This window comes from Callithrix jacchus, chromosome 12 (genome assembly GCF_049354715.1).
Source record: "Callithrix jacchus isolate 240 chromosome 12, calJac240_pri, whole genome shotgun sequence".
NCBI classification, from domain to species: domain Eukaryota; kingdom Metazoa; phylum Chordata; class Mammalia; order Primates; family Cebidae; genus Callithrix; species Callithrix jacchus.
The window spans coordinates 28,369,340-28,384,311 of NC_133513.1; the positions used below are offsets into that span (position 1 = coordinate 28,369,340).

General features: G+C 49.7%; 1 protein-coding gene across 6 annotated transcripts in view; it reads right to left on the reverse strand.

Moving 5' to 3' along the window:
• Positions 1-794: 794 nt before the first annotated feature.
• GSG1L (GSG1 like) overlaps positions 795-14,972 on the reverse strand; it is a 279,871-nt gene continuing 265,693 nt past the window's right edge. For all 6 annotated transcript variants that reach the window (XM_035267252.3, XM_035267255.3, XM_035267254.3 and 3 more), the window contains one exon: positions 795-4,582. In XM_035267252.3, coding sequence (XP_035123143.2) covers positions 4,485-4,582 — 98 coding nt within the window. In that variant the 3' untranslated portion in view covers positions 795-4,484. The remainder of the gene's footprint in view (positions 4,583-14,972) is intronic.

Here is a 14,972-nt window from a genome sequence, read left to right on the forward strand (position 1 = left end):
ATGAGACAGTGGACATGCAGTTAGCACGTAGGTCCATACAAGGTGCTGACTCACACTTGAGCAATATCAACATATGGAGAGGGAGGAGTGGGGGGTGCATGGGTGGGTTTAGGGTCAGCACTTGGAGCAAAGTCAGCCTCTGATGATCGTGTGTGTGTGTGTGTGTGTGTGTGTGTCTGCGCCATGGTAAGGTTGGCATGTTCACACAAGCCCAAAGCGTGTGGATACAGAGACACGGGGCTCAGGTGCCCAGAGCAGATTGAGATTGTGTAAGCTCTTTGGGTTGTGGGTCACACCCATATGTGGGTCAAGACCGAAGACACATGCACAGCCATTCCCTCCATGGTCAGAGCCTGTGCAGTGCAGGGGAAGGGTAGCTGGGAAAGCTGCCTGCAGGGGTGGGAATGGAGGGGCTTTTCTTTCCCATCCAGGTCTCTGGGTGCTTAACCAGGCACCCCCAGCCTTCAAACCAGATGGTGACTCCCACCTCCCAGATTCAGGCAGATGCTGGCATTTGCTCCCTGCCTAGAGACAACTCTCATACTAGCTTGTAATAAACCCACTGGGATTGCTCACCCAGCCTGCCTGGAAGTGCTTCCTCTTATCTAACCAGCAGCTTTCTTGCTGCAGGCTTCATGAGACTGACAGACAGCTGGTTCTCAGCCCCTGCCCTGGAGATGCCCAGGAGGAGACCAGAGGACTTGAAGCTCAGTGGCCCTGGGAGCCTCCTACCTCTCTCCCTTGCCCCGTGACCATGGCTCTTGCTCGAGCTGTCCACATATCATAACCACATACCACTTGCATGATTGTTTATTTAGTATTTTTCTTTAAGCCAACTCTTTTTTTTCTTTTTACTTAAATGCCTATTTGGGTTTCATCCTAAGCAGTAACGTCTGAAATCATAGCACTGATGTGCCCACTGTACATTTTTTCTAATACACATTTACATAAACACAACTATTAAAATAGATTAAAATTTTGCCCACACGTCAACTAAAATCATCTCCTGGACCTCCTGCGGTCTGCTCACCAACTTCAGCAGGACCCCAGGTGAGAATAAGAGCTCCGAGATGCCTGGTGGCCCGGGCTAGACCCCTGCCAGATACATCCCTGTCCCAGCCCCATATATGGCAGTGGATTCCTCTTGCACAAGGCCAAAGCCCAAACTCCTTCTTCTGACATTCAAGGTCTTAGTAGAGCTGGACCATAATTGATCTCCCAGGCCCATTCCCAGGCCCGTCTTTAGCCCCACCTAGCAGGTCATCAGTATTTGCTGAATGAATGGAAAGTGAATTAACAAATTGTTTGCTTGATGAATCAATGCGTGAATGAAAGAATGAATGAATGAGCACAAACCTCCAGCTGGGTGTCCCCTGAACCCCTGAGACTTCAAAGCACCTGAACCACGAAGTCTCCATCCTCCCCATCCTCCAAGCTGACCAGTAGTAGAATCATTACCGACTTTCCTCTCCTTCCACCTCAGTCCCTCTAAGCCCATTGATTTTCCCTCCTAATCGGTTCCTGAATCTGCCCTCGTGGTCCCCTCCCCAGGGCCACTTTTCTAAGCCAGCCCACTGTCTTCTTTTTCTTGATCATAGCAGGGATGAGGAAGGGAGAGGTGTCTCCCACATCTATTATTTGCCCATAGATGTGGTGATCCTCCTCAAATGTACACCCAGGCACATCCTAGTCTGCTAAAAGCATCCCACTGCCCACTACCCATTGCCCCAGGATCAACTCTAAGCTCCCTAACAAGGTTGCCAGTCCTTCCTGGTCTGGCCCCACCGCCCTCTGATGCCTAATTTCCCAACACCGTTTCCTGATCTCCCTGCTCTCCACACCTGCCATTGGGACTATTTTAAAGTCCTGTAATGTACTTCCTTTCCCTTCTATACTCCTGCCTGCCTGACACCTGACACCCCTGACACTTCATGTCTTGGGTTAAACATCATTTTGTCAAAGGAGCCTGCCTAGACCACAGCTCCCACAGCCCTGACTTCCCCTTGTTGTCCTGTTAGTAAATACCCACAGAGTGTTTACATGTGCCAGGCTCTGTTCTAGACACTTTGAATACATTAGCTCATTTAATCCGCACAACAGCTTGAAGAGGTAGGTATAATGATTATCTGGATTTAATGGATGAGGAAACAGGTACAGAAAAGTCAAGTAATTTGCCCAAGGTCACAAGTGGAACCGGTGGAATCTGAACTCAGGCTGATGACAATAGACACGCCCTCTCTGAATGCTTCAGTATCCTACCTCAAGTGCCTACCACAGTGCTTGGCACACAGTAGGGGCACAGTGAACTATATCAGTGAGTACATGGATGCACAGCTCGATGGTTGAGTAATGAGGATGGGCGATGCATGGAAGGAGGATGGATGGATGATACAAGGAAGGATGACAAGTAATCAATGGATGATGAATAGACGAATGGATAGATGGATGGGCAATTGATGGATGGTGGATAGATGGGGGATGGATAGGGGGATGGATAATGTGTGGATAGATGAATAGATGGAGAAATGGATAAGGAATAAATGGATAATGAATGGATAATGGAGAAATGGATAATGGATGGATGGATGGATGGATGGTTGATAGATAATGGACAGATAGAGGGATGAATGGATGAGCGGATGATGGGTAATGGATAGATGGAGGTACGATGGCTGATGAATGCTAAAGGATGAATGAATGGATGGATGAAGAATGGATAGAATGATGGATGATGGATGGATAGATAATGGATAAATGAAATGCATAATGGTTGGATGGATAAGGGATGAAAGGATGATGATAGATGGAGGAATGAATGATGGATAAATAGCTAATGAATGAGTGGATGATGAACAGATGGATGAAAGAATAGACAGTGGATGGATGAATGATGGATGGATGGATGGATGATGGATGGATGGTGGATAGCTAATGAATGGGTGAATGGATGGTGAATGGATGGATGGATAGATATAATGGATGCATAGATGATGGATGGATGGATGATGAATAATGAATGTATAACAGGTGATGAGTTGGTGGAAAATAGAGGAGGGATGAATGATGAATGGATGGATGGATAATGGATAATGGCTGGATGAGTGTTGGATGATGGATGAATGGATGCATAGGTGATGGATACATAGCTGATGAATGAGTGGATGGATGGCAAATGGATGAAGGAATAGACATGATGGATGGATGGATGGATGGATGGATGATGGGTGGATGATGGGTGGATGAGTGGATGGATGATAAATGATAGATGGGTAATAAATTAAGAATAGGTGGATAATGGATGAATGATGGAGGGACGAATGATGGAGGGATGAATAATGATTGAATGGATGGAAAGTGGCTGGATGAGTGATGGTTGATGGATGAATGGATGGATGAATAAAGAAGAATATTCTACTTTGGGAAAGCTCTAGAAATTCTTCTGGGAAGGAATAAGGCCTCTTGGGAAATGACTGAAGTTGGAGTCAGGAGTACTGATTCAAATCCCATCTCTGCCCTTTGCTAGCTCTACAAACTCAGGCAAGTTACTTCAGCTCTGTGACCCTAAGTCCCCTCATCTTTATAATAGGAATTGGTTTCCCCGGCATCTAAGCCCTGGGATTTTCTGTAAACGTGGTGCTAGGCGCAGGGTAAAGGCTCCTCAGGGTCAGGGTGGTGTGATGTTGCTGAGCTCTGCAGACAAATGTGGCTCCTTCACCCTCCCTGCTTAGGGCCTGGGTTTGGGGGCCCATTTCTTGCTCACCCCACATCTGTTGCTTGCCTGGACCTTGCCTTGCCCACTCTCTGGAATCCAAGGCAGCCCTGCAGCCTGTATCCAGCCTGGGCTCTGCACTCCCTCCCTCCCACCCTGATGTGTCTGGCCCTGGCCTCTGCACAGTTTCTGCTGTCACCTTCAGTCACCTTGAGGAGTAACGGGGTGGGGCAATGATGGGGCAGCCACAGCCCAGAGAGCAACTGGCCTCCACACACCGCAAGAACACAAGTTCAACAAGCATTTATTGAGCCCCTGCTGTGTGCCTGCTGTTTGACACCCCTGCTGTGCCTGCATCACTGCCCCCCATTCAGGAGGCCACTTTCTGCCCCCACAGGGCTCTGCCCCTCTGGGCACCTCCTTAGGGTCCTGGCTGGCTTGTAGGTGCCAGCCATTCAGTGGCCAATGGCTGTGTCTCTCCTGGCATCACAGCTGTGCCCAGCAGGGCTCCTCATGTGATGATGGCAAGAGTCCGGGGCTGCTGCCCCAAAGTCACTCTGTGCAGCCCTGTCCACTCCCTCGGGCCTGCCCTGGCCCCATTTCCAAGGGCCCGGGACCCAGGCAGCAATGGGCAGGACAGGCCTGGCATCTCCCACGCAGGTTGACTGAGTTCGCAGCACACAGGCCAGGGTTCTAGGGACACCACTCTGGTAGTCTTGCAGTAGGGGCTGGTGCCAGCAATGGCTTAGGTCCGGGGGCCAGGTCAAGGTCTTGGTCACACCCAGTGCCCCAAGACCCAGCACTGTCGGTTCAGCTCTGGTGCCTCCTGTGTGGAGCTCCGGGGCCAGGAATCCGCCATGTGTGGCTGGTGTCCTGCCAGGAAACAAGGCAGTCAGTGCTGAAGGCCACCTTCCTCCACCCACACCCTGTCTACCCACGGCCCCCAGCCACACATCCACCACCCACCCCCATTTACCACGCCTTCTGCCCATCATCCCATCTGTCTACAAACCCACGCCCCAACACCGCCAGCTCTCCACCCATCCCTCCCCCGTCAGCCACCCAGTCACCCACCAATTCACCAACACACCTGTGACCTAGTCATGCATCTGCCAGTATTTGCTGCCATCCACTTATCAAGGCACCAATGTATCCACGACTCTGCTTACACCCTTTCCAAACCACAGCCCAGAATGTGTTCATGCACCTCACACCTGCCAACAGGTGCACCACTGCCCCCAACCATCCTCCTACCACCCAATTACATACCCTTCCATGTACACCTCCACTTACACCCAAAACATCCCCATCTCCACCCCGTGCCCACCCGACAGCCACCATGGCACCCCCCACAGGCACGTTCACCCACCCCACATAGAGCTATGCCCTACCCCTGCCATCCACTCACCCATTTTCCCTCCATCCTTCCCTTCCACCACCCACCCTCAGCAAATCCACCCACTTATGCAGCCATCATCCACCACCCTCCTGTCATCCTGCAGCCATCTCCCCATGTTGCCATCTCCCCCCAAGCAGGCCTCCCTGAGCACCCCATATGTGGGTGGCCTTATATGTGTTCAGGAGCTGTTGTGGAGGGATATTAGAAGGGGAACCAGAGCAGATGTCTCCCAGGTCCCCGAATCCTTGCCGGGCCCCAGCAATAGTGTGCGTGGACATGAATGTGCCCAAAGCTGACTCTGAGAAGCTCCGTGTGCCAAGGCAGAGGGCACCTGCCACTGTTTACCACGCTTAGTGACCTGGACAAGGGAAAGGGCTGGAAGGGCTGGAAAGGCTCTTTGCCTCCGCTGTTCTCACTCCTTTGTGTTCTTGGTGATTCTTGGAAGATCACTCCCTTATCATCCCTTAAGTGTCTCTTCAAAGTCTTTCTAGTGCACCAGAAGAACCACTCCCGTCTCATGCTGTGGCCTGCCTGAAATGTCCTTGTGCCTCCTGTCGAATCAAAATTTAAGACTCAGCCTGAGTTTCGTCTGTCCAGGAAGCAGCCTCTTACATCCTCCCCCTGGCACTCAGGGATCTTCCTCATCCCAGCATACCCATCCTCAGTGCACACTCTGCCAGCATCAGTCCCATTAGACCCAGGAGAGCAGTGACTGAGCCCAGAATGTATGCGCCCCTGTGGACCTGCAGAGGTGGAGCTGGAAGGAGGGAGACTAAGGGAGAGGACTGGTGTGGTGGAGTGGGGCTAGGAGTGAAGGGGAGAAGGAAGAAAACCAACAGTTCCTGAGCATGCGCAGCTCCAGAGGTAGGTTCTGCCCATTTTACAGAAGAGGGAGCCGAGGCTCAGTAAGGATTAGCAGATGCTTTAGAAGTCACAGTTGTAATGGAGCTGGATTGAATTACTTTCCTCCTGATTCGAAATTTCAGCATTTAAAAAAAACGTGTTCCCTATCATTTCATTTTCCTACTCTGATTCTCAGACACACTTGTCATACTTTAAGGTCAGACAGGCTCTTCACAGAAAGCCCACTGAGGTGGGAATTCCTAGTCAAGCCGAGCTCCTACCTGCATGCCCCTAAGGACGGAGAGCTCATTGCTCTTTCTCCATTCTTAAAGCAGCTCTCACTGTCGTGAGATCCTTCTAGTAACAAGGCTTCAAGATAAGAGTCAAAGAGGAAGAGGGTTGTATCCACAGTTGGGGTGGGGGGTAATTTTTTTTTGCTTTCACTGTTTTTCTTTCTGCTTTTAATATTCTTTAATGTTAGTGTTTTGTAAGTTTTACCATACTTTTTAAGGGGTGGGAAACATTTTGCAAACATTTTGGAATCGTTTGGCTTCAGAAAAACACATTTGTTTTGGCCTCAGTCACGGAAACCATCGCATCCGTTGGAAGTGTTTACTGCCAAGATAGAGGTGTTTGGGATTGTTTTTTAAACCTAGAAGCAAATATTTGGTGCATGGAAAGTTATGCACCAAATAAGAATTTAGGTGTGATTTTAGCTGCTTGTAGAGTGGCCAAAAAGTAGAGCCATGGAGAGTTCATCAGAGCAGAGAAAGTGATCATGCATTTTTTAAGGAAAAGGAAAGGCCACAGTCCCTGTCCTTCCCTGAGTTAAAATCAAGCTCTTTGTCCCCAGGATCCAGAGGGCAAGATGCTGAGGACTGGGGCCCTCCTCCTTTTCTCTAGCAACCCAGGAGGGTTTGGGGGCCCAGAGCCATTTACGGTGTGTGTATGTGTAAAGAGGGGAACACCCCAGCACCCCACTAGTTTCCCCCATCCACTTCCCTTCTCTCCCAGGGCTTATGCTGTAGACTGGGAATCTCAACTCAAAATGTCTTGCGGGCCCAAGCAGACAATAAAAATGGGTGAGGTGAGTCAGAGACAGTGCCAATTGTTACCGTGGAGAATGTGGGCTCAGATCTTCCTAATTTTTTTTTGAGATGGGGTCTCACTCTGTTACCCAAGGTGGAGCAAAGTGGCGCCATCATGGCTCCCTGAAGCCTCAAACTCCTAGGCTTAGACAATCCTCTCGCCTCAGCCTTCTGAGTAGCTGTGACTGCAGGGGCACACCAGCATCCATGGTTAATTAATTATTTACTTTTTGTAGACCTGGGTCTGGCTATGTTGCACAGCCTGGTCTTGAACTCCTGGCCTCAAGTGATCTTCCCACCTCAGCCTCCCAAAGCCCTGGAATTGCAGGTGTGAGTCACCACACCCAGCTGGACCTTCAAAACTTTCAAAGAAACTGAAAATCTGGATCTCAAAATAAAACCTCTTGGCTTTTAATTGATAACAATTAAGGTTTTAAATGTAGTTTCAACAACTGTGGTTCAACTAGCATCTCTCAGGCTGCACTCAGCCCACGAGAGACTGTTCTCAGCCTGTGTTTCATTCCATGATTCTGTTCTGTGGCTTTGCATAGGCTGATCCCTTGGGCAGGAGCACCCTTCCCTACTCTCCTCTGGCTGTTGACTCCCTGAGGTTTTCAAATGCTGCCTGTTCTGGGAAGCATCCCATGTCCCTGTGGAATGCTTCCTAGAGCAGGCAGCATTTGAAAAACGGAGGCTTTGCTCCTTCCCCTGTGCCTTTCAACAGGCTGCATAACTCTCTCCCTGAACTGGCCACTTTATGTTGTAATAGCCAGGTCAGCGTGGGTCTTCCCAACAAACCTGGGGATGGGAGACAACTTTATGAGCAGGGCTAGGACCTGCTTCATCTTGGAGCCTTGAGACCCCAGTCCCTGGCCCAGCACAGAGCAAGTCCTGAACTGAACTCTTTATTTTTTCTTTTTAAACAAATGAAGGAACTATGGAGGAGGAGGAGGAGGAGAAGGAGGAGGGAGGGATTCACTTGGGATGCACCTGCTCTACCTGCTCTGCAATTCTGTACAGTATGAAAAGGCTGTTTGCTCAAACTCTCCTCTCCTGGGTGAAGGCTCAGGTGATGGCAGGGAGCTGGGGTGACTGCATTTCGGTCTAACAGCCAAAGGCTCAAACCCAGCTTCCACCACTTCCAAATAGTGTGGATTTTTAAAAGCTGTGTGACTTCTGATAAGCAGCTTCACCTCTCTGAGCCTGCAAATGGATAAAAGCTACAAAGGAGTCGGCAAGCCCAGCAGGAGCCCTGCAGAGGAGCCCTTCACTGTTCGAGCTCAGACACGGATGGATATGGAAAGAACTAGAAGCAGGTGCAGTTTGAGAGCCTCTCTTCACAATGGGGAAACCAAGTCCCATGTATGGGAAGAGATTTGTCCAAAGCCCCACTCGGGGAGCAGTAGCAGGTCTGCGGTTTCCATTTTCTGGGAACCTCCCAAGGTTAGCAGAGTATTTGACCACAAGAGGTTCCCAAAAGGTGTGATTTATCTTCCTTTTTAAATCCGGGTATCAAAACACAAATGTATTTAACATTAGATCTCCTCCAGCCCTATCCCCCCCACCCCTCAGTGAGGATTCACTGTCTTGAACCCTCTCTAAGCCACCAAGATCTGGGGATCAGATGTAACTTCTGAATTGAATTAAATCACATCTACTCTTCCAAAATGGACTCATTGGGTTGGAAGAGCCCTTCAAGACCAGGAATGTCAATGTCACACAAATGTACAGATGGGGAAACTGAGGCACTTAGAGGGAAACCGACTTGCTCAAGGTCTCTCTGCAGCTAGCAGAGTGAGGGTACCAGGTGGCAGGTATTGGTGCTCCTGATCCCACGTAGCCCAGCCTGGCACGGATATGCTGGGTGCCTTTACAGGGAAGTTCCTGCGGGCCAATCACTCAGCCGCTGTCCGAGGTGCTGAAAGCCTCTCCAGGACTCACCGGTCTGCCCAGAGCCAACTCCCTGAATGCTTAACCTTGACCTCTGCCCTCCAGAAACAAACGAGCTTCGAGAAGTGGTAGAAAATGAATCAGGGCTGGTGCTAAGACATCAGGCTTTGGAGACCTGTCAGCTAGTGACACTCTCATTGCTCTTCTGTTGCCCAGAATGTCACCGCCTCAGCAGGCACCCTGACTGGCTCTCTGGATCCACCCTGCTCTGCAACTCTCTACCATGAGAGGGCTTCAGAGGTGCCACTGCATTTGGAAGTGTCTGTTTACTGGATAACTCCTCGTCTTGCCATTGAGGTGTGTGTCACAGGAGGACAAATGCCAGCTCTGCTTTTCCTCACAGCTGCATCCCAGCACCAGCACAGTCCCAGGCACAGTGTTGAGAGCACCTGTCTGCAGAATGAGTGGACAGTGGAGGGCTCAGGAGGAATGGCAGGCTTGAGTGGGATGAACCCATATGGAGGGAAGTTTGTGTCTTTTGGTCTACCTTGGGGCAGGTGGTCTTAGGAGATTGAATAGAAGCCATCTATCTCTTCACTGGGTTGTCTTCAGGGATCCATGTTTCTGAGCCATAACATTCTCTTTGTCTCTTTCTCACCGTTGGAATCAGACTGAGTCCACTGTACCTGCCAATTCTCCCCATGGTCCTTGATTCCTCCGTCCTTTATTAGAAATGTGTTGGGCACGTATTGTGTGTCAGCCTCCACACTGGCTGCTGGGTTTATAGATGTGAGATGCTGCCCTGCCCCCCAGATGCTCACAGGCACACATATGAAGAGATGACAAGGCCAGACATGCCTCCCATTCCTGCTGTGTGCCAGGAACCATTCGAGCATCTGCTCATTTAACCCTCAAAAATATGAGTTAGGTACCATTACTATCCCCATTTTACAGATGAGGAAACCAAGGTCCAGATAAATTAAGTCAATTTTTTTCAAGGTCTCACTGTTGGGACTTGAATCCAGCCAGCTTCACTCCAAAGACTTGGCTCTCATCAACAGATGTTTGTATTAAAAATGTGGTATATATGCCCCCACAGAGTATTATGTAGCCATTAAAAAAGAATGAAATCTGCTGGGCACAGTGGCTCACGCCTGTAATCCCAGCACTTTGGGAATTTGAGGTGGGTGGATCACCTGAGGTCAGGATTTCGAGACCAGCCTGGCCAACATGGGGAAACCCTGTCTCTACCAAAAATTCAAAAATTAGCTGGGCGTGGTGGCAGGTGCCTGTAATTCCAGCTACTTGGGAGGCTGAGGCAGTAGAATCGCTTGAACTCGGGAGGCGGGGTTGTAGTGAACTGAGGTTGTACCATTACACTTCAGCCTCGGCGACAAGAGCAAAACCCCATCTCAAAAAGAAAAAAAAAGAACAAAATCATGTCTCTCACAGCAACATGGATAGAGCTGGAGGCCAGCTCTTGAGTGAAATAACTCAGAAACAGAAAATCAAGTATCACATGTTCTCATTTATAAGCAGGAGCTAAACAACAAGCACAAATGGACATACAGAGGGAAATAACAGACACTGGGGCTCCACAGGGGGAGGATGGGAGTGGGACAAGGGCTGAAAAACTACCTACAGGGTACAATGTTCACTATTCAGGTGAAAGATTCACCAGAATCCCAACCTCTGCAACATGCGATACATCCATGTAACAAACCTGCACCTGTACTCCCTGAATCTGTAACAATTTAAAAAATATAAAAACACAAAGATTGGGCTCATCACCATTATAAAAATTTGGCTCACAGACACAACCACCAGGAGAGTGAAAGGCAGACAGGAGCGTGCTCTCCTCTGCCAGGAGCTGGGGAGGGGCTGGGGGCCGTTCCCAGACAGTTGAGCTAGACTTTGAAAGCACTTGCAAAAGCTCCCAACTCCACTGGTAGGGTTGGTTTTCTGCCCAGCAGAGGAAGGGGGCAGAGCATTTCATGCAGAAAGAACAGGGTGTGAAATAGGTCCTTGGCAGGAGGATGCAGTTCTTCAGGAGGTGTGAAAAACCAAGCGACGTTGTGGTTTCAGGGAGGCAAGTGGATGGGAATGGTCAGAAAGCAGAGAACATGAGGATGAAGGAGTAAGGCATGGAGCATTACAGCTGCAGAAGTTGCTGGGTGCCAGCTGTAGAAGGCCCAGCAGGGCCCCCTGCACCCCTGTACCCAGGGATTTCTGCCTTATTATGACACTTCTCTGATACAGATTCTTTGTCTGCCCCAAACTGAGGAATTGGGCTCTTGAGGACAAACTATTTTGACACCTGCCCCAAGTGTTTCTTAGGGTGAGAAACAGTTGTGGTACCACTTCCTTGGACAGAAGTGGGCATAAAGTAAAAGAACCATGTCATAGCTTTAGCTTGGAGTCAGACAGGCTTGTGACACCAAGGTCACAAGCCTGTCCCCAAAGGACAAGTGACTTTGCTTCTCAGAACCCAAGTATTTTCCCTTGTATAACAGAAATAGTACTCACAGCACATACCTCCTGAGGACTAAGTAGGTCCTTAGCATGTAAGAGCTAAATCACGCACCAGAAACATACTGGTGACCTACTGTGTGCTAGGCACTGGGAATGTCACAGTGAAGGCAGGAACATTGTTCCTGTGCTCATGATATTTCCATTTCACTGGCAACAGTCTGGAAATAAACAAGGGAGCAGGCCAGATGTGGTGGTTCATGCCTGTAATCCCAGCATTTTGAGAGGCTGAAGCGAGAGGATTGTTGGAGGCCAGGAATTAGAGACCAGCCTGGGTAACACAGCAATACCCCATCTCTACCAAAAAACAAATTAGCTGGGCATGGCAGCTCAAACCTATAATCCCATCACTTTGGGAGTCCAAGGCAGGAGGATTACTTGAGGCCAGGAGTTTGAGATCAGCCTGACCAACATAGCAAGGCCCCATCTCTACTAAAAAATTGGAAAAATAAAAAAAGAAATTTACCCAGGTATGGTGCCATGTGCCTGTAGTCCCAACTACTCAGGAGGCTGAGATGGGAGAATCCCTTGAGCCCAGGATGTCAAGGTTGCAGTGAACTATAATCGCACCACTGCACTCCAGCCTGGGTGACAGAGCACAACCTCATCTCTAAAAAAGAAAAAGAAAAACAACTGAGCAAAGAAGGGCTCAGAGAGGGACAAGTGACGAAAAGAAAAATGATGATGCAGGAGGGGAAGGTGAGAGAAGGCCTCTGTGGAACTTGTGAAGGGGCGGGCACTGAGCCAGATACCCACTAGAGCTGCTCTCATAGGAGGTTTTAGAGCTAGGAGGGGCTGGGGAAGACACGATCAAATTTATGTCTTCAGAGGATGGATTGGAAAGGAATTGGCCCTAAAAGCAGCAATCTCCATCTAGAAGTTGCTGAATAGCCCAAGCAAGCGACAAAATGCAGACTGGCTTCTGGCAGTAGCTTCAAAGGGACAGGTATTGGCTGAGGGTTGAGAGCGACTCTGAGTTTGGTCTGTGGACCAGCGGCATCAGCATCGTGGAGAACTTAGAGCTGTGGAATCCTGGGTGTCCGCCAGGCCGCCTGAATTGGAAACGCTGAGGGTGGGGGCCCTGCAGTCCATCCTTTAACCGGCCCTCTGTGTGGTTCTGATGCTCCTGTTGGCTTGGATCTCTCGCCCCCCAGTGCTGGGGTCTCAGAAGTCTCCAAGCTGCGTGCCCATCTGTGCTCCCAGCAAATTGGCATTGATATTTATTTCAGAAATATTGTCTGTTTCCATTTTAATAAAGGAAGCAACTCGAGAGGGACTCTATTGGATTTGATTTTGATCTAATAAAAATGCCAAGTTGCTCTGGGCCCAGAGAAAGTCTTTCTTGAAATTCCCTCTGCTATTTTGAGGGCAGCAGCAGTGGCAGAGACCCATCTAGATGGAGCTCCCAGAAGCCACCTCCGTGCCTGGCGTGCGACAGCCTCTCTGGAGCCCAGCCTTACAGACACACCTGGCAAAATCAAAGTCTTGTCTCAGCCATTGAACTTGACAGCTGCAATCAACTGCAAACCTCAGTCGCCCCGAAAGGAAGATTCAGACACCAGGGCCATATGGCAATATCACCTCCATCAAATGTCAGGTCTGATGTGCTCCTGAGCTGGCTGTTGGCACCACAAAGCCCCAAAGGCAGGTTTCAAAAGCAACTTCCTCAGGAAAAAAAAATATATAGCTGAATCCATGTCACATTAGCCCCCCCCCCGAAAAAACAGCAATTTTGGGGGCAGTTAGGATAACCAAACATTTATGTAACTGTTAATATACAAGTGGCTTCTCAGGTGGGAGGTGGTGGGAGAAACATGGAGATTGAGAGCCAACCATTAAGCACCTACTATGTGCCACACACTATTTTAGACTCTTGGGATATAGACATGAACAAAACAGACAAAGTGCCTGTTCTCATGGCATTTGGTGGAGAGAGGCAGCAACAGGAAAACCAAGCATGTGAATATAAAAGATCATTTCAGAGAGGGACAAATGCTATGAAGAAAAGAGAACCTGGTGATAGCAGGATGACTGGGGAAGCTGGTGCAGATCAGGGAGGGCTTCTCAGAGGAAGTGGCCTTTCAGCTGACTTCAAGATGAGACAAAGTCAGCCACGCCATGACTTAGAGGGAGAGCATTCAGGCAGAGAGAACAAGTGCAAAGGTCCTATGAAGGGAATGAGTTTTGCATGTTCAAGAAAGAAGAAGGTCAGGTTGGCTGGGGGAACGCGGCAGATGGGGAAGAGGGAGATGAGGTCAGGGGTCTGGGGGATGGGGGGCCTGAGAAGGAGGAGCCTCACTCCCAGGGTAAGGAGCAAGATCTAAACACCAAGCTGAGTTTTATTGCCGAGTGGACCAGAGATCCCAGCAAAGCTGATTTGCCTTAGAGTGCCGTAGTTTCTCTATCTCCATAAGAAGGCGAAGAGTCCCTGCTTCTCAGGGCTGGATCAGCCATCAGATGAGATGGCAGCGAAGTGCTTAGCACAGACCCGCACACAGTAAGTGTTTAATAATGCGGGCTCCCTGACATCCCTCCTCCCCCGTTCCTCCTGCCGGCAAGTAAGCCCATCGCAGGATCTGAGCAGCTGCTCCCTGCAGAAATATTGCAAAACTCGTCCAGGCATTTCCAAAATATTTTCTTGGCTGAAAACCCACTAGCAGCTAAGAGGCCGAATTCTGAGATGGCATCATTTCCATACTCATTTGATTGGCTGTTTCTCTAGACCATGAGCTCTATGAGGACTGAGGCCCTGTCTGGCGGCGCCCCACATCCTCAGTACCCTGCCCCACCAATGGAGATGCTGACTGTCCAAGGTGTGGGCGATGAGGTCAGACTCACTGGGTTCAAATCCCAGCTTTGCTACTTTCTAGCTGTGTGATACTGGGCAAGCCACAGTCTTAAACTCCCCAGGCCTCAGTTTCCCTGTCCGTAAAGTGGGTCTGTAGTTAGGGTTAAATGACTGAATAAGTGTGAAGTCCTGTGAACATGCACAAAGGTGACATATTGTGATTGGGTTCTGGGGGGACTGAGTTCTTCTTGCTGGCTGTTTGCATAAGCAAATGCAGGTATCATTATTATCACCATGGAGGACCTGCCGAGGGGGATCACCCTGGCTGAGTCCCCCTTCCTGCCTTCCCTTTTCTGCACCCCATCTCATCCTGAGTGGGATGAGGCCCCACACCCTGCTGTCCCAGATCCTGTACTGACCCCATTCAAGCTCTGGCCACACAGTGCACTAACGTCTTGGGTCTGTCTTCCCAGCAAGACTCGGAAATCACTAGGGCCTACTGATACGTCTTATTCATCTCCAGGCTCTCAAGAGCCAGCAAGTCCTCTTTAGTCACGATTTGCGGAATAAATAAAACAGGCTGCTTCAGGATCCCTGAAGTCACGGGATCTCTCACACATGCCAGCATCCAGCCCACATTCCCCCGACCCCTCCCTCAGCTCTAACCACAGAGGTGGTCTCTTCCTTTCACTCTGTTTGACACGGGAGTCCCCAGCACCTCTGGGG